This window comes from Sander vitreus, chromosome 14 (assembly GCF_031162955.1).
Source record: "Sander vitreus isolate 19-12246 chromosome 14, sanVit1, whole genome shotgun sequence".
NCBI lineage: Eukaryota > Metazoa > Chordata > Actinopteri > Perciformes > Percidae > Sander > Sander vitreus.
In genome coordinates this window covers 21818737-21839087 of record NC_135868.1, presented here as the reverse complement: position 1 = coordinate 21839087, position 20351 = coordinate 21818737, and the positions used below count along the sequence as shown (strand labels likewise).

At 42.5% G+C, this 20351-nt stretch overlaps 1 protein-coding gene across 3 annotated transcripts; it reads left to right on the top strand.

Annotated features, from left to right (window-relative positions):
* Positions 1-887: 887 nt before the first annotated feature.
* Positions 888-18408, top strand: LOC144529440 (SNF-related serine/threonine-protein kinase-like). 3 transcript variants are annotated; one of them, XM_078268534.1, is made up of 8 exons: positions 888-967; positions 5381-5745; positions 6177-6395; positions 7489-7735; positions 12554-12695; positions 14040-14252; positions 14404-14538; positions 15690-18408. In XM_078268534.1, exons 2-8 carry the CDS (start codon positions 5623-5625, stop codon positions 16999-17001), a joined length of 2391 nt encoding a protein of 796 aa, XP_078124660.1. In that variant the 5' UTR covers positions 888-967; positions 5381-5622; the 3' UTR covers positions 17002-18408. The 3 variants fall into 3 exon arrangements, with proteins under 3 accessions (XP_078124660.1, XP_078124659.1, XP_078124661.1); XM_078268533.1 differs by lacking the exon at positions 888-967 and adding an exon at positions 1955-2206; XM_078268535.1 differs by lacking the exon at positions 888-967 and adding an exon at positions 4146-4254.
* Positions 18409-20351: the final 1943 nt, after the last annotated feature.

Below are 20351 nucleotides of genomic sequence, written 5' to 3'. Positions count from 1 at the left end.
CACAGAATCAATCACCTCACTTATTGAACACAACACTGCTATTATTTTGAACATGCCCCTTTCAATTACAGATTAAATTACACAGAATGAGCAGCATGCATGCCATGACTGTTGGGTCTGTTGGTTTTCTATGACTCTACAACACTTACTAGTAAATTATTTGCCATGTAGAAATATCACTTTTACCAAAAAGTTTGATTCATGAGGTTAGTGATGTTGGACTGCTATTATTTTGAACACAATTGTATTTACCTAAATACTGACGTGTTTAGGACCTTTGCTCTTCCTAATCTAGTCTTGGCCTAGGACTTAATTTGATCTGAATTGCTTCACTACAGCCCTGGTAGAATTATGAGTGTAAATCGTTTGATTTGAAATAGGATGGGAAATTCATATAAAGTAAAACGCTGGACAAAATCATATTCTATTGTTGTTGTGTTAGAACCCTTTTCTCAAACATCCACTAGATGGCAGTCACAGCTAATGGTGGATTTTGACCCCTTTGTCTATCTTTTTATTCACTTAAAAGAAACAAATCTTGAATATGAATTGAAAATGAATACTTTTCTAATTGAATTGGTGTCGCTCACCACTCATTAATGGCTTTGACTTGTAACCAGTCTATGCTTGTAACTTATGATCATTAAAAAAGATGTTATTACAGAGCATATGCAGCCTGCAGCCCAGTCCTGGCTGAGATGAATTAGCATGGTAGGAGATCATGTCCCCAGCTAAACAGGCTCTACTTCAAATCCCAGAGAGGAGCTTGCAAATATTACATAACAACACACTGGAACATTGTCCAGCTAGTTCAGATTAGAGAACAGGGTCACATAACAGAGTTAATGCCAACACACCTTCCCTCTCACCACCACCACCACACACCAAGCGTTGGATTCCTCGCTGACAGCCCAAGAAATGTGGCGGGGGAGTGTTGAAGGAGGCCCGAGGAGGGCCGACTCAATAGGTAAGATAACAGCTGATAATTACCTATATTATTCTTCTGTATCCTGACTGAGCCATATTCTAATATCTATTTCACAGTTTATGTTGCGTTTAAATTCCTTAAATTATGTGAACATGAGTCAGGTAAAGATAAATAAAGTACATTCTGTGTTATTATCATGAGGCCTGTCAAACACGCTTTTCTCTGAGCGTAGTTCTGACGTCAGAGATGAATGGTAGCTACGGATGCGCAGTGAGTGAGCTGTCATTCAGTAGTAATGACACCGGAAAACAGGCCAATTGCCCTTCAAAATAAAATCATAATACATAAAGAGTGCCCATTTTATATCCTGTAGGGCAGCATAAAAATTGGAGCCGATGTCAATGTTTTCTAATGTTTTTGAAAAAAAACAATACCTAGGCTTTGAGGCCATTGCCTGTTATTCACAGTTTTAGAGTTATTTCTTTATCTTAGCAGTTCTCACTTATTGCTAAATATATTCCAAGTTCGACTTCTGTGTTCCTGCGTTAGTTCCTTCATGTCTTGGTATGCTGTATGCCAATATATATATATATATATTTTTATTTTTTTTATTTTATTTATATATATATTTCATATCATATTTAAATATCTCTCTTTTCTCTTCCTATAAGAAAGTTGTGATTTAGCATAAAACTCAACAGTGTATTTATCCAATCAAATGTGATTAGTTGTTGAAAGCTTTTGTATTTGAAGATCAAAATGATTTAAACATACTGCCTAGTGGTTCATTTTCTGTTAAGAAAGTTATTTAAAACTCCCAAAAGGTATGAATAAGTGAGGAAAGAAGCTGAAAGCCAAAGCAAAAGGTCACATGCCTATCAAATTAAAAATCACGTTTTACATCTCAAAACGTTACTAAAAGATGTATTTCATAGCTTAACTATTCCACTAGAACTAATAAAGGACATGCTTTTATTTTGAAAGCCAAACGTCCTGTAGTATCCTGTTACCAGTGTTTTTGACGCAGCTGAATTAAGAGCAAGTGAAGAGAGGCGGAGAGAAATACAGAGGTTGAGTTGAAGACAGTGAGACAGACTTTACACAGGGATTCACTGGAATAATCGTTGGCCGGTCTTCTGTTAGTCGGTACCGAGTGTTAAACTGCCGGAGGATTTCAGCCCGGTTAAACCACGCAGCTCACCGCGCGTCGCCCCGCACACATCCGCAGTTTTAAAGAGAACAGATAGGACGGCTGGCGCTGCTTCAGATTCCTCTGTGGTAAGTGGACTGGTGAAGCGCATGCAGGCTGATGGTGTGGTGCCCCTGTAGTAGTATGTGTCAAGTTTAGCTCGGCTCCGTTAGATATTAGGGGACTTTTTTCTTTAATGCGTATCCTTCGAAGCGCGTGTTAGCATGCTGTCCGTGTCTTCACAGCGCTCATATGTGTGCTATTGGCGCAGGCTGGTCTGCGCTGTTATGTTATTGTGGATGCTGCCAACAGGCATGTTGACAGTAGAGGGGGGTTGGAAGGGTCCCATATGGACAGTAGCACCTATGCAGTGATAACTGATCTGTGTAGAATGGTCAGCACAGCTTGAACACAACGACCCTTTGATATTCCACTTAGTTGACAGTAGTGAACTATTTATCATACATATGATGCTACTATAATTCTATTATATCCAACTAGGGACTTGATGGTGTACTGTGTAGTTTACAGTGACCTCTCATAGGTATCTTTATTATAGTCCTACAATAACCCCATACAGACAAGATAATGTAGTGTATTTTTCAGTACTAAATAAATGTTATGTTCTATGCATATGACATTCTTAAAGGCTGCCTATATTCAGTGTGTGAAAATAAAAAGTACTGAGTCCAACAGAATAAAACACTACATTGTTCCTGTATTATTTCTATAGGGACTTAACCATATTTATATAGCACCTAATGTCACAACCACTCCTGTGGTGTCCCTATAATATTCCCTCCAGTGATGTATATTTCTGTCATATTGTATATGAGTAGAAGTGGTTCCCAACCTGGGTACAGGGATCCCTGCAAGGGTTTGCAAGTACATTCTGAGGGGCCATGAGATTATTAGGATAGGACAGCAGGAAAAAAAACACATTTCTGCTACTTAAAATGATAATTTTTTTTCTAAGCTAATCTTTAGTTTTTACTCTGTAATTTATATATAAAAGAAAATCTATAAGTCTTCGGTTGAACTGGTAACAATTAGTATTAGTGGTGTTTTGCCAAAACGGTTAGGTACCACTGTATTATTGTCCTTAACTAATCTAATCTACCAGATCTTTGTACCAGTATTACATCTTGAATTGCTTACCATCTGCAGTGTGTCAAAATCTTTTCTTGTAAACAGACTTGAACAACTTCGACACATTAATATCTTAATCAAGGTTGTATTTTGGACCAGGAAACTGATTCCAGTTAACCAGAGACTTGATAACCCCCAATTCATATCTTGAATCTGGGCAATGAGAGTGGAGCAGCTCTTATATAACAGGTCCTTGACCTCATATGTGTGTGTGTGTGTGTGTGTGTGTGTGTTTGGGTGCACACATGCACACTACTACCTTTGTAAATCAATAGATTTGGCATCTCGAACAGTTACATAACCGACCACAAAGCGTACATGACTGGTACACTGCCGTACTGTATGTTCACATGGACATCAAGTGCATCTTTAAACCAATCAAGTGATTAAAAACACACTCTTGAGGTAAGAGGTCTGGATTTAGACTAGCAGATCCTGGTTTGACCCAGGCCAACACAACAGCTCACCACCACCCGACAGCCCACGTTGATCTCACCTAACCTGTCCCTGTCCACGGAGTAGAGACAGATAGAGATGTCATCCTCCTATTATAAGAACAATGACTCACTGACTCTTTTCTCACAGGTACAATCCTCAAACTGAGGATCACATAAAAAGCCCAAAGAGCTTTTTAGTCTTTCAAAGTTTCATTTGAGCAACCACATATGTGGGTTAGAGACGTTTTCATTTTTTCATCTTACTGTATCTAGTTATGTTGATAGGCGTGTTCCCTGGTAACAGTTATGCCTGATTGATTGCCAGTTATCTCTGTGAATCCAGGTGAGTGGGACACACCTTGACAAAGATCACCACCCAGGAATGTTCCTCTTTGCCTGTACATTGTGTGTGTTTTGCTGTCTCTGTGCTCTTGGCACGCAGGTAGATTCCTGGAGGAGGAATGCCGTGCCTCCCCTGGAGGCGTTGTTTCATAATCAGGGCTGTGAAGCAACACGCTGTATTCTGGTGAACAGAGCGGAGGGTCAGAAATGTGAGCGTGGCATTATGTGAGATGAATTAGTGTAGAATAGTAGTGTTTTGTCATCCTTGAGGGGCAGAACATATCAAATGACCCATTCATTATGAAGAAATTCTAAATATAGTCCAATAAATAGTCAATAACTGATAAGTAGATTAACAGAATATTAGTCAGCGATAGTTTTAATCAAGAAAAAATAAATATTTTCTGGTTCCAGCTTCTCAAATGTAAGGTTTTTCTGCTTTTCTCTGTTGGATTTCTTTGTTAATTGAATGTCTTTGGGTTTTGGACTGTTCCTCTAACAAAACAAAACATTTAAAGGCGTCACCTTGGGGTTTTAAGAACTTGTTTTATTACTCTTTTTTTTGACATTTCATACACTAAACAATTAATTTACTAATGAAATAATATAAACAAATTAATCATAATACAACTATTGGTTAGTTGAACCTACCTTTCTTGTATTTTCCCTTTATCAAAGCTGTGTTACTGACCCCTTGTAAGAGTTAGTGTATTAATTAAAGTAAGAAATGTCGCATCAACACATGAGTTAATTGTATATATGCAAGAGGACTCTGAGTCAAACTTTACTCTTATCCAATGCCAGTGATTGTCCCCAATTATCCATATAGAAAATGGAGTCATCAGTATATTTGATGATGCAGGCCATGTGTTGGGTGGTACACTTCTGGGTCTGGGACTACTAGTTTAAGTTTTAATTTAGCTTTTTGGTTTTGTAGTAAATGAAGATTGGAAACTTTTTTTGATTTCACAATTATAACAGATTTTGTTATTAAATGCATCAGCATGTTAACGTGACATGACTGTCATTGTGAGCATGTTGGCACACTGACAGCGTAGCTGTAGAGTCTTAGTTTCATTTTGTTTTGATTTGGTTACAAATGAATTATAGGGACCTCTTTGATTCCACTATTATAACTCATCCAATTATTAAATAGACACTAACATGCAGAGAATGTGGCCTTGAGGATCCCAGTTCATCAGACAGGTTCATGACGCAGGATTTCCTCCGAAGCAGTGACTCAGTTCATTGTAGAGATTCATTGAAGGGTTATATTGTCAATATGAATGGGTGAATTTTGATTCCCTCTCTCTCTTGTACCATTTTCACCCTAAGATCAAAAGAAGATGGGATTGAAGTGAGCACTGGCAGCGCAGCAGGACAAAGCTCTGTGAATATTTACCGGTGCCATCCAGTAGGGGATCTTATCATCAAATCCCTGAAACTACCTCGAGAGACCTACAGCTGGTCTAAAATCCACCCAACCAAATTCCACCTAACTTCAGCCTACGCAGGAGGAGATGGAGAACTGACCGGAGACCAGAAGGCAGCTCCTCCATCCGCGTCCACCAGCAGCGATGGCGGGGCTCAAACGTCATCACGATGGGAAGATCGCCGGGCTGTATGACCTGGACAAGACGCTGGGCCGTGGACACTTTGCTGTAGTCAAACTGGCCCGACACGTATTCACTGGGGAAAAGGTACGCTTGCCCATTTCTGTACATGCAAGTGCAAAACGTAAGTGTCTTAGAGACAGACATACCAAAGAAGGGTGATGAGTAACACTTGTAGATATTTGAGTAATGTCTCATACGTGAGATGCGTGGATAGATTTGCCAACGTATTGTGTTGATCTTGGCTTTTGTGAATGTTTTAGCATCACATGATGGTCTCAATGGTGTTCCTAGAGGCGTTACCCACCTGACGAAGACCAAAACACTAAATACTTGTAATGTTTCTGTTTGATAACCATTGCAACATCTTTAGTATCGGCTCTACACATCAGCAATTAACTGATTCAGTCGGAAAGTGTCAACAACCTCTACAGTATGCAAAAGCTGCTGCTGATAGTTGTAGATCGGGACAGATGTATGTCATCAGTTCTGTATTTGACATTATGTTGCTCCTCTAGGTAGCAGTGAAGGTGATAGATAAGACTAAGCTGGACCCGGTGGCGCGGGGCCACCTTTTCCAGGAGGTGCGCTGCATGAAGATGGTGCAGCACCCCAACGTGGTGCGCCTCTACGAGGTCATCGACACGGCCACCAAGCTCTACCTCATCCTAGAGCTGGGAGACGGAGGAGACATGTACGACTGCATCATGAAGCACGACGGAGGCCTCACTGAAGAGGTGAGTTTGTCCTACCTGACATGGGGACTCGCTACCATCTCCAGGGGTTGCTCGAGATAAAGCAAGAGAAAGGAGATCAATAAAGTATCATATCCATATTTATTCTCCTGTGAAAGAATAAGAATAACTGAAGTTCAAGTCTCTAGGGGCAGAATTGATGAATGAATAGATGTAGCTCTTTTTCATTTTAGTTGAGACTATTTTGTGGGAATGCAGTGAAGGGCACTTCAAAGGTAGTTAGAAGCTCACCAATGCATTGCGCATACCAATTATTTCAAGTTAATCAATTACACACTCCAGGAAACAACTGTGTGACATTGAAAGCTGTAACAGTATAAGTTCAGCAGGGAAAAAGGGACGCGGCGTTCTCAAACTCTGCAATGGTAGCTGTGGCTTTGATGCGGTCGTCAATAAGCAGGTTGAAGTTGGTTTTGCGGTAAAATAAGTTGAAATAAGAGTTGGCATCTTTGGTAAGATTTGTCCATGTTATACTGCAGAGAAGTAGTTTAGAAATTGGAAATTCCTTAATTTTTTCCCAACCTAAACAAAGACATTTAAAGGTGCCGTAGGTAGGATTGTGAAGATCCAGGACTTAGCTAAAAAATTTGAACATTGACAACTTCTCAGTCCCTCCCCCCTTTCTGCTAAAGCCCAAAACGGTCTCCTAAGCCCCTCCCCCCACAAGGGAGAATGAATGCGTGTGCATAAGCAGTGATTGACACACAGTTAGACACCCCCCCGGCCCTGATTGGTGCATCTGAACAGGGAGCAGTGGATTTTTGCAAAAAACTACAGGCTGTAGGTGGTGCCAGAGGAGCCATATATATATATATTTTAATTACCTGCTTCATGTAGTTCTACTGGAACATTGGGTCAGTTCCAGCAAATATGACAGAAAGTTAGTTTTATAAGTCGTACCTACTGCACCTTTTAAGGAGACACGCTTAAATAGCTTTCATGTACAGAGTTATCTTCTCATCTCTCACCAAGAAAGCAAATACAAAATGTTAAACTATTGCTTTAAAGAGTCCATAAAGGCATTGCCGAGATACATTACTATTGCTTGCTACCATTCCTGTCTCTCCTCTCCAAGGTGGCCAAATGTTACTTTGCCCAAATTGTCCACGCCATCTCCTACTGTCACCGGCTGCACGTGGTGCACAGGGACCTGAAGCCAGAGAACGTGGTGTTCTTCGAGAAGCAGGGGGTCGTCAAGCTCACCGACTTCGGCTTCAGCAACCGGTTTCAGCCCGGGAAAACACTGAACACCTCCTGTGGCTCATTGGCCTACTCTGCTCCTGAAATACTGCTGGGGGACGAGTATGACGCTCCTGCTGTGGGTGAGTCTAAAGAGCTGGCAGACAGTGAGTTCTACGTAGATACTATATCTATGCTGATTTATCAAAAGTTAGATAGTTATTACAGCTTTTACTGTCTCAGTCCGTAGTCCAGCGTGCGTTGCCAGCAACAGGACATGGTACACACTGCCTATCAGCCTGGTTAACCGATGCTTTCACATTCACACACTCTGTGCAGATGTGACCTACTGACAGCTATGAATACACCTTGAATATATTGTAAATGGCCTACAGTACTTTGGATGGGCCCTGCAGACAACTTAGGCAGCGTTATCAGCCAGCTTATAGAAGGACGAGATCTGCTCAAAGATCAGATCTTGTTAGTGTACCAGGCAGCCTGCAAATTAGACTACAACTTTATCCACAGAATTGCAGACCTTCACCTGCAGTTTATTTTTGTCTGTGGTTGACGTTCATTGACAGTCATGGCCTGTCTGTGTATAATAAAATCTGATATCAAATCAGGCTGAAATTGGTTTCCTCAGCACTGTCAAGCAGCGTCACCCCGACCGCCGCTGCACCACCAACCCTCCGCCTCTCCCATCGATAGTGGTACCAATTCTTGCTGAGCCACAGCTTAGATATTCAATCAAAAATGTAATGGAAAAGAAATGAAACAGAAGCGTGCAGATTCAGAGGGGTGAAAGAAGCGTTCAAGGGGGGGCGGGGGGGGAGGACGGAGAGAAACAAGAGCAAAAGAGACAGGGTGAGAAAAAGCATCAGTAGTCTTTCTGTTTACCCAGAGGCCACTGCGTCAGAGCAAGACAGAAGCATTTTCTATTTTTCTGACTGAGTGGATTTCGCAGTGGCTATTTTCTTCGGTCTGCCTTCTCTCTGTCTCAGTCTCTTTTGCGGCCAAGCAGATGAGCTGCTCCCAAATATTGGAAGTGTAGTAATTTAAATGCTTTTTTTTTTGGGAAGATCGTGTGAGTAGCTGGATCTGTGTGGTCAACCGTCCTGTAAAAGCCTGTCTGAGACTCAGATGACATTCTCGCCCGTGTCCCAGGGCGACAACCCCATACATTTTTTGTAACGTTACAGCATAAAGCATCAGCCTCATCTGGCTCATTTTCTGTAGTTTCTGTAACGTAACTGTCTGCTGCAGTGTCACCCGAAGTTGCAGTAGCTTCAGGGGCAGGCTTAAGAATATAATGAGAGTGTAGTTTGAGTTGGCTTTCATTTCATATTTACTTTAGTGATTCACGTTACTTAATTTCATGTTTGCACAGAGAATGACCGTCAAGCAACTGTGTTGTTGTTCCTAAGTGACTCGCAACACAGACGGGGTATATGGAAACTCTTGACCTTTCCTAGTGGGTATATGGCGTATAAAGTACCTGCGTATCCCGTAGACTGCACCACTGAGTGTGTGTTCTGTTCTCTGGAGTGTTCATACTGCCTGTGCGCTTTTGTTCATTCAGCTGAGTTGATGATGATGTTTTGATTGCGGGGATTATCCACCCAGCCGGGATGTAATATTGCGTGATTCTATCATCGGTGCAGTTTGATGTGGAACAGGCTGAATGGAGGCCAGAAGTCCTGACTTACGGGGCTTTGAGGTAACCTGGCCTGGATTTACACCGCTGCCAAGGTACCTGTCGACAGCCGGTAGGGTGCTGAGTTTTGCAGGTGGCGTGCCAGGTGGCGGCCAGCCCGGTTTTTTGCAGAGATAAAGAGGCTGTCCTCGCTCGTCCCTCGTCAGGTCGAGCCTGTTTGGAGTTTGTTGCTCTTTTTAAGGAAGTGCTGAAAATAATATAAGCTGGAAAGTGATACCAAATAGAGAAGGGGGGCGGGTGGGGGATGTTGCACCAGTAGTCAGTCCTACAGATGGAGCCAATTAGCAGGCACAAACTGCAAAAAAAAAGCAGAAAAAAAAGAAAGATTTTAAGTGCTTCTACCAACAAATCATTCTCTCACATGCTTGGGTAGACTTGTCATAGTTCCCAAGGTGTGAAACAGTGTGTGAATAAAAGGAAGTTTGAGGATAGAATATGTGAAATGTATTCTTGTGCAAAATAGTTTTTGAAGGAAATCACAGGTTTAACACTAATAAGAGCAATGAAAAGATGTCTGCCTCATTTTGCCCTCTGATATTATGCAGTGTGTGGGCTAAATATAGATTTCTGCTTCCTCTTCAAGAAGCACAAGCTGCACTTCAAAAAACATTAACTTACCTGATGGCAATTACAAAGAACATATCCTGGGCACATGCATATCTGTGCCAAATGAATATGTGGGAGGACTTTGTAGAAAAAGTCCTGTAGCATAAAGATCAGCAGGACAGGATGCTGAACTTGCCCCCCTCAGCCTCGGGGTTAAGACACAAGGAAGTGCTTGTTGGTTATCTCAGGGACGCAAACCATAGGTGTTAAAATGCGACACGGGGCAGCACAAAGGGATGTTTACACTCCCAGCTGTCGCCAATAAGTAGCCGGCATCGTTAGCTCAAGTGATGCTAACGTGCAGTGACGCGAAAGGTGTCGTCATCAAGAGATGTGTCAGCCATCTGGTTTATAAATAAAGTTATCGAGGAAGGAAGTTTGGCGGACAGCTGACGCAAGCAGTGAGGGAGCGGGGTCACGGTTGCTAGGATACGTTGGCTAGGGGGATGGTGGTGGGGACTGCAGCAGCGTTTGCTCCCTTCATCAGCAGTACGAGACGCTCCTTCGCAGCCTCAGAGCAATAAATACTCACCACCCACAGTAAACGGGCACATTTACCAGATTGCAATCTCCAGCATATCCTGGCAAACTGCAGTGATTTGAAGACATATCACTGGGGATGTTGGGGAGGATAACCCCACTTAGTTTACTCAGTTTACCTCCTTTTTTTGTGCAGAATAAGTCTTATATCAAATACAATAATAATAATATATCAAACTGATGCAAGCTACTGTACATAATTGCAGGGTCTGTTCAAGGTAGTAATAGATACGATAAGTTATCTGCTTCGCAGGAAGTGAAGTATTTAACATTTCTGGTTTTAATAGTCAGATGAAGAACTGATATTTGGCACAGAAGGCTTCATCAACAGAATGTATTTAAGAGGAAAAAGTCACACAGTTTGATCGAATAGTGATCACTGCAATCACTAATATTATATAGTCAAATGATAATGTTGTTGTGTAATGTTAAAGTGGTGGCTCATGGTGACAACGCCACAGAGAATTATCACTCAACTCTGCAGCTCACCTCACCCTTACGAAGCATTTTAGCATCTTTGAGCTCATTGTTTTGGTTTTACGGCTGCAACTTTACTGTTGCGGTAGGCAGCTGGTAGTTAAGATTTTGATAAACCCGTACGCCATACGTTTACTGCCCAGAACCAAATGGCAGACAGCAGCAAAATTAGCAACTAGCTGGCCAGAATCACATCTCCTAATTAATGCTTTTGTGGCTTTGTCTGCTGAATGTGTCTAGTTTAAAAGGCCATATGTCGGTGTTGTGTTTCCAGCTTATACCGCTGCCCCAAAGTGGCCAAAAAAAGATCAATAAATGCAGCTTTAAAAATGAAGAAAGCTACTGTAAATCAACTGACTTTTGCTGATACTCATGCTGCTCGCAAAGAAGAAGAAATGCTTTAACTGCTACTTTTAAAAAAAAATTTACTTACAGACTGCATTACGTCACTTAAACCTACATTGTGTAATTTTTTGAGTTGATCCTTAGCAAAAAAAAAAACGTTTGTTCGTTCAAAAACATGTGCTCATTCATGTGTAATTACTTCCACCAACTAATCAAAGTATTCTCGTAAGCGCAGAATCTTCCATTCAGAATCATTCAGAATACATACGAGCGAGTCGCTCGAATGACGGCAGCCATGTAGCGCCTCCATCTTTAAAATACATTAGCCAAAGAGGGACATACCTCCGCCTTTTACACTCAGTGGCATCGTGACGAATGCCAGGGGGAGATTACTCGCCAGGGAAGTGAAAAAGAGAATTAAAACGACAACGCGACAGGCAAAGCAACCAGACCAAAGTTAATACTGGAGTGGCTAGAACAGCTGCGTGTAAACGATGGAGATGCTAAGAGCTCATTTCGGGTTCGGCCACCGTAGGAGTTAAAACTCGCTCGGAATGGGAGGGGACTAGAAAGTAATATTCAGTTGGTTGTCATATACAATTTCACCGCTAGATGGGAGAAATTCTTACACAATGTAGCTATATAGCCCAAAATCTGGCAATCCTGCAACTTTTGTTAAAGTCTTTGTGAAAAAAGGGGTCAACACACTGAATGCTTTTATGTCACTGTCTCTCTGCTCGTAGTCAGTGTACCACTGCAGAATGTGTGTCAGTGGGCCATCCCGCTGACCAGAGCGCCAGCAAACGCCCGGAGCCAAAAGTTGCTCCTTTCAACAAATAAACGGATAATCGGACCAAGAGAACTGTTCCATGAAATAAGCATTTGTTTGAAGCTTTGAGGGATGAACACGTTAACCCATTTTCCCAGGACTGCACGTTTGTGCAGGGGTGCATGCATGTGTGTGTGAGCATGACACCGGCGGCAGTGCAGAGCCTCATCCTTGGTTAGACAGATGTGGCCTTAGTCAGTACATATTTATGGAAATGCCTCTGATCGAATATGATTCATGCTTTATTTGAGATGGGGGGGGGCAAATCTTGTTATTTTATATCTAGGTCACTAAGCAGAAAAGACATAGTTTTTTGGTCTGTCATCCTTATTCTTTTTTAGTTTCTGAGGCCATCTACTTTAAATCACACTTAGTTTGCATATTACCGGTATGTGCACAAAAGGGTCATTGGTATGAACGTACGCCATTCTCTCTGTGTCTCTGCAGATATCTGGAGTCTGGGGGTGATCCTCTTCATGCTGGTCTGCGGTCAGCCCCCCTTCCAGGAGACCAACGACAGCGAGACGCTCACTATGATCATGGACTGCAAATACACAGTGCCTCCGCACATCTCCCATGCATGCCGAGAGTGAGTAACACGCACGCGCACAGACCCGCGCAGATGGACGGAGTACTCTGCAGGCGCTGCATATTTCATGTTTATAGATGTGTGAACGAAAAGAGAGGAGCTGCCTCGCTTCTGCTGCTCCTCATTGTCCTGCTTTCACTCGGCGCTGCAGTCTGTCTGCTCCACCAGAGATGCAGCGCTGCGTTAAGTGTATCTAATGCACCCTTTAAAATCGGCCCTCTATTTTTAACATTGTGAGGGTTTAACGACACGTCAGAGCAGAGCAAGGCAAAATAGGTGCTGAATACATTTTGAATGGCTGTAGCTTTGAAACCACATTGTTTTTGGACATGACTTTTATTATTTCACAATTGGCACACGTCCTGATTCATGTGTTGTTTGTTTGATACTTAAACAGGTTGCTCATGCATGTGGTCTTCAAGAAACAGCACCTCATCCTATATGGTGAGCGTGTTTCAGCCAGTGAAGTTAGTTACGCTACTCCTTGCTGGACTGCAAAAACAAATAGTAAAGGTGGATAGCTTGTTTACAGGATTATCCCAGGTGGGGTTTGACTGATCTGGGTTTTAAAGGCATACACTGATAACAGTGCTGTGGGATATCAGCTGCAGAGGTGATGTTTTGTACTGATATCTAATATCTTTGTATTTAACGGTTTGCCATGCCAGCGGAGTTATTGGTCGATTACATCAAGAGCATGTTATTGAATAAAGTGCATCGTATCCCTTTTGTTGGAGGGAGAAGGCACTGAATAGCCATTAATAGATTTTTGATTGGCATCAGCTGCTTCCTTCATGCATCACAATCACTGGTTCAATAATCAGCTGTGTGGCTACCAGCCAACTTATATTAACATCCAATCATATACAGTACATGCTGTGTAGGTACAGCATGTCCATTGTAATAATTTCTGGTTTGTTGAAACTTGGGTCTTGTATCCTTTTTCGAAGGTATTTTGCGGCCGCTATTTCTATCAGTAGGCCAGTTTATCAAATCCATTTTATTTGGAGGTGAAACGTAAGTGAGCATATGAAAATGTTGTACATTTCACAGGAAAACTGTATTCTTAAACTCACTACGGCAAGTACAGTGGGTCAAAGTTCCCACAGAAGTCGGTCTGTAAACTGTGATGGATGTTTACAGCGGACAGTTTGGGTAATAATATTACCATTAACCTTTTTGGCTAACCTTGGTGTTTATTTAAAACGGTCTAATGCCAGCTTATAATAATAATTGTCCCAAATACTATGGGAATATTGGTGTGTATCCAAACACAGCTGGAGTAGTGACCAGATGTTTCTGTTGTTCCTCCATGATACTGATCCCCTCTGTGCCTCCTTCCAGCCTTATAGCCCGTATGCTGCAGCGGGACCCCAAGAAACGAGCGACCCTAGAGGAGATAGGGGCCCACGAATGGCTTCAAGGTGTCGACCCCTCCCCAGCCACCAAGCTGTCCACCCCTCTGGTGTCCCATCGCAGCCTGTCGGAGGAGGAGCACGGCTCCATCATCCAGCGTATGGTGCTGGGAGCCATCACAGACCGAGACACCATAACTGAGTATGTTTCCCTCAATCTCATATACACACACACACACGAACATGCAGCTGGGTTTGGTGCTGATCTGCGTTGTTGAAATGTGGGTGTGTGTGTGCATGTGTACTTGTGTGTGTTTTGTAATTCAAATTGATTTGTCCCTCCATCTTCTCAGGGCTCTGGAGTCAAATCAGTACAACCACATCACAGCTACATACTACCTGCTGGCTGAGAGGATGCTAAGGGAGAGGCAAGAGAAGGAGCAGCACAGCCAGACGCGATCACCCAGTCCCAGCAAGGCCCAGTTCAGGTACACACACACACACACACACACACACACACACACACACACCCACAGCCACACACACACGTACATTCCTCAAGATGGACAGTGTGCTGCCTCTGCAGTGCTGTGTCCTGTCAGTTTCTAAAAGACAAGTTTGACAGCAGATGGAGAGAAGGAGCCTGTTTTGTTTCAGGAGAGAATGACAGACAGACATAGATAATAGAAGAGAGGTTGCATATCGGCAACATTATCAGGGATGTACTGCCAAAAATATCTTGAAGTAAAGGACAAACAGCTCATATTTCCCTTCTTGAGAAAGTGGAATTTAAAGAAATTGTAAGAGATTCAAGAATATTTATAAAACAGGTTAGTTGGGTTGGCTCTTTAGCATAGCAGCTAGATATCTGGTTAGTGTTTCGCACCTATTCATACAAACTAAATGGCAACATTTAAATATATGATAATAGGATATTAACTTTCCGCACTGTAGTCTGCAACACTGACCATGCTACCTTTCTTTTGGTTCATGTCTCATACACCAAGCACGACTGCCCATCTGTGATCTATAATTAGCCAATCAGTTGCTATTACTTTGCCAATCTCATCTGGTTAAGTGTGTTTGCATCATGCACATTCATTGGTTCCATCTTTTACACAACTGAAGCATGTACAGTACGTATTTTATGTAAACTGGAACACGTTTTATGGAACAGTGCAATATGGCCATTCATTATTCTGAAGTTGATTGTGGGATGGATCTTAAATGATATGTGTATAGTAATATATTATGTATAATAGTATATTTAAATTAGAATGTAAACTTGACAATTTGTTCCATTAGGTGGAGTTACACTATGTGCTGTAAATATTTTTTGCCAATACAATGTGTTCATTGGTGAGCTGTAGTGGTGTAGCAGTGTTTTTAATTTAGTACAGAAGCAGGTTTCCCCTGTCTGTATGCTAAGCTAGGCTCGGCCTCACTCCTGCTCCTTACTTGACGACACAAGAGTGGTTTCAATATAACTCTTGGAAAGAAAGCAAATAAGCATATTTCCCAAAATGTTGTACTTTTTCTTTTCTTTTGCAGCAAATAATGTAAATACATACATACCAGTATTGCTAATTCTGTTCAACCCACTAAACCTTGTTTTCTCTGTGTGTTTAACCCTTCACAGGCAGTCCTGGCCCACCAGAGTGGATGTTAACCAGGATGTCAGTGATGGCTTGGGGGGTCCGACTATCTCCCACCCCGGGGGGCCACAGTCACCTGCCCGCAGTGCTGAGAGCCTCCATAAAGGCCCCAGGCCCAAAACAGCTCTGCTGGACCTCAGCCAGCGGCAGGAGCACCACACCCCAGCATCCAGCCAGCAGCAGTCTGCACGACAGAACCAGGAGAGGGGGCTCAGGTCCCTGGTAAAGCCCCACTCCAACCCCCACAGGCTGGGCTCTCTGACCTCAGTGGGCCCTTGCAAAACTCGTAGTCCCAGTCTTTTCAGCGTGGAGGAGGATGAGGAAGAAGAGGGGAAGGAAGACACAGGTTTATCCGCTTCTGCACTACCTGCTCAGGTGGTGCTTCGTTGCAAAGCCTCTTCCTCATCATCTACATGTTCTTCTGGTAATCGGCTGACGTCCCGTATGAGCGCTCCAGTTCTTAATCAGATTCACGAGGAGGATAAAGAGGATGAGGAAGAGGAGGAGAGGAGGGAGCTGCGTGGATTCGGCCCACCCAAACCCAGCCTCAGCCTCAATCTGAACTCTAGAATACCATCACCGCCAACACTCATACCATCACCTAGCACTGTTGGTGTAACGGCACCGGTTGCCGCTTTCACCTCCAGCTCAGAGACTAGTGACGACGAGACAGAAAGTCACCATAAACCAGATACGGCAACTGTAGGTGGACAAGGGGATGAGAGAGAAGGGAGGAAAGAGGATGGAGAGAAAAGGGGGTCAGGGCAGGGCAGTCCCTCCAGCTGTGCCAGTCCTGGATCAGGTTCGTGCCAAGGCAAGGGCACAGCCAAAGCTGCCAGCGGCCTGGTGGAAAGCTTAAAGCTGATGAGCCTGTGCCTGAGCTCTCAGTTCCACAACCTGACGGGGGGTGGAGGAGGAGGGGGAGGTGGCGGCAGCAGTGGTGCCGTTGTTGCGGGGGACACCCAGGACCATCCCATGTGGAGGATGTGCATGGGCGGCTCCACCGGTAGCCTGGATAAGGTCTCGCTACTGGGTGGCCCCTCACCCAGGGGGAACCTGTACCACCACCACCCCTCGCTGGGAGACGCGCTGGCAGACCCGCTGCTGGAGGGCCCCTGCACAGCCACGCTGAGGCTGGGAGAGCTGGACCTGGCCAGGGAGAACCACAGGAACATGAAGAACCGCGTTCTGCAGATGCCTCTGAGCGACAAGACTCTGTCCGTCAACATCCACCGGAGCCCCAAGGAGGGTCTGCTCTGTACTCCCACCCCACACAGCTGCTGCCAGGTCATCTAGAGCCCCTCCACACTCCTCCGTGCTCATCTAATACATCCCTTATCATCTTGCTTTTGTTTTTAAGTCATGTCACCACTGGCTCATGAGTTCACATTATGTTTTGCATTTAATGCCGTTTCCTATTATTCAGCACTTAACGGTGGATAACTGGGAGAAAGTCCAAATGCCTACTTTGCACATTTACAGACACAAAAAGTCTCCATGGGAGACTGGGTGCCATGCCAAGTATGTGAAGCACTTTCAGCAGATTAAACGGGACACTAACGGAACATTTGAACCCGCTGGTGTGTTTAAATAAGAGACATTGAGTATGGAAATGGACACAGGAGGTGCTCACATCCCTGCTCTTACACACTTATATACACTGTATGTACACATTTTGTGCACATCCACAGGCACACCTATATCACTCTGATAAGCCGATAAAAGGGAAAGCTAATGAGTTTTAGTATCATGTTACATATCGTCTTTTGTTGTACTTGATGCTGTTTTTTTTAATACCATTATTTTTAAAGATTTAAATTTGTACTGTTTTTTTTTTTTAAATTCTGACTGAAAGAGTTAATGCCTGTGTTTTCATTCAAGTAAGGACAAAGAACGGGGTGAAAATGGACAGCAGCACATAAGTATGATGGTGGCACACAGTATTTTGTAGTCTATCACTGTTTTATTTTTCTATCTCTAACATGTCTCCACAGACTCTGAAAGAAAAGGCACGCTCACTAGTCAAGTCCTCTGCGCTGTTACATGGCAGAGTTTGTACATATGTGAATAACCTCCTAACAGTACTCTGTACCTGTAGTATTGACAGTAAAGTTGTATTGCAGTAGAACCCTGAATACTAGATCCTTATACACCATTATTCGTCACGCCTACTGGATATTCAAGGTTTTTGGTTGAACCCCGAGCTAGAAATGTGTTTGATGGCAGGATAAGAACATTAAAATGAAACTAAATTATTGTACAAGTAAATGCAGCTCTTTAAATTCAAAGAGACTGACTTCTAGGTGTAACCGAAACCATGTACATCCTGTAGCTGTCCAGGATCACGGTAGCCACTGTTGTAGCGTATTCCAGGACAAAAACAACAAAGGGGTTTCAATTGAACATACCACTGCCCCTTCAAGTATCGGTCTGTGTAACTGGATGTGTGACCCACCCCTAGTGGAATATATAACTTGACAGTGCATGCGTTTTGCTGTAGCAACCTTATTCTTACTCACTGAGGTCAACCCACCTGCTGTATCTACCTGAGTAACATTCAAATGGTCACTTTACTGTAGCCTCACAGCAATACCAGCGACTGCAAAATGTCAAATAAAAATGGATGTGCCATAAATCTGTCTTGAGCATATTGTACTGTATGTATATGATAGAGATCTATTAAAATAAAATGATGTGAAAGGAGTCTGTTTCTTGACTTTTGTTGAGTGAAAGTTGTGAAAGCGCACCTTAATTTTCTTTTACCAATCCACCTTTCATAGGTTTCGGGACAGTAGGGTGAGGTATTTAATGAAAACTAAAATGAAATCTGTTGTGAAGCCATATTGGCAGTTCATAAATATGAGCCAATCGGAGTGATTTATTTTTACAAATATCTAGGCCTGTCGCAATATGCAATAAATCAATTAATCGCATGATAAATAAAAATGAGCTTGATCATTTTTAAATGGAAATTATAGCGGCCGGAAAAATTTCCGTTTTGTGTTTGGTTTTTATTCCAGTGCATTTTTGTTAAGAGACTGAGAGTCCATTTTATTTATTGTTTTTGGTTGTTTTGTTCTTTTATTGTGGATATTTAAAATGTCTTCCAGTTCCAGTGTTAAATATTCTTTAGAAATAAAAGTTTATTGATCTTTGAAAAGATGTACCTGCATTATTATGCCATTGTCATTATATTAGATGAAAATGCTCTCAGAACGACAATATTATCGTTTATCGCGATAATTTCTGGGACAATTTATCGTCCAGCAAAATTAGTTATCGTGACAGGCCTACAAATATCTGTCTTTTTGGGAGAGTAAATGAACATTTACTACATTACTGCATAGGGACTATTGAGGACACTGAGGTCATGTCTGCGTTAATATGTATAGGAATTTGGAGTATATAAGAAATGAAAAGATTACATAAGGTTTTGTAGTACTGATCCTGAATCTTAAAATGTGGCACGAAAAAAGATAAAAGATTTAGTATTTACTACTATAACTACATACCTGGCAGTGTGGAGACAGCTTACAAACAACATTTTGGGAGATAATATTGAAATATATAAACATATATTTGATCAGTTTGATTGTTTTGAATACTCTGAAACTATTACAGTTTAGTTACGGCTAGTGCATGTCTCCGATGGATGGGGCTCTGCTGTTGGGAATTTAGAATCCATAGGGTATAAGAAGAGGCACTATTGACTTGTGGGAAATGTAGGATCCATCATTTTCCCAAACTTGACTTGTACCAGGGGTTAAAAGTCAGGATGTCTGTTCCTCTGCTGCTTCAATTCTGACCATTCTTTTTTTTTAAACCCACCAGTAACCCTTTAAAATAAAATAGAAAATCTTACAGTGAAAAATGTTTTTCATCTCCTTAGATTGTTTGCTGTGCAGCACCTTTACTTCATCTACACACAGGGAAGGTAATGCCTCGTAGTTTTAAACGTTTTTTGTACATAAAATATGTTTTGCTTACTTTTTGTGAATTTTGCCCCCAAAACTGTCGGACCTCAATTGAGCATAATTTGACCCTTCAATTTAGTCTAACACATAATTGCTAGCTACCGGCATAACGTTCATACTATAGGGTATAAAGTGCCAGAGATAAAGGCAGAGGTCACTTTAGTGCCTATGTTGTGTTATCAGTAAAGTGATATACCATCCTCCTGCCAATGTCAGTCATCTGTGATGTGTAAACAGAACAAAAGAGGGATTGTCGCTATGGAGGAGCAGAACGGGCCTGTGTGCAGGACAAATTCTCCCATTGTGATTATTTTCCTGAACGGTCTCGAAGCTTTCCTACAAACACTGCAGGGAGTTGTAATCTCTGCAACATCTGGGCTACTGTTTCACATCAGCCAGCTGGGAGGAAATCAGATCAGACCAGATGAGCCTATACTGTACCTAAGTGAGTGACCCACAGGCGCGCACACACACACACACACACACACACACACACACACACACACACGATGCAGGTGACAAGGTTGTCATGTGCGATTCAAAAAGTGAATGGACCACTGAGGATAGTGTGTCAGAAAGAGGATGTCATGTGTGAGCCGAGGCACATGCTGGAATCAAATTGTATACCCACAGAAAAATCACTGCCACCTGATCTCTCTCTCTAATATGTTG

Excerpts from the sequence above, each read along its gene's own strand:
- LOC144529440 (XM_078268534.1), top strand. The coding sequence starts at position 5,623 with ATGGCGGGGCTCAAACGTCATCACGATGGGAAGATCGCCGGGCTGTAT. Across the intron at positions 12,696-14,039 it reads ATCTCCCATGCATGCCGAGA|CCTTATAGCCCGTATGCTGC; the intron begins GTGAGTAACACG and ends GCCTCCTTCCAG. Across the intron at positions 14,253-14,403 it reads GACCGAGACACCATAACTGA|GGCTCTGGAGTCAAATCAGT; the intron begins GTATGTTTCCCT and ends CCATCTTCTCAG.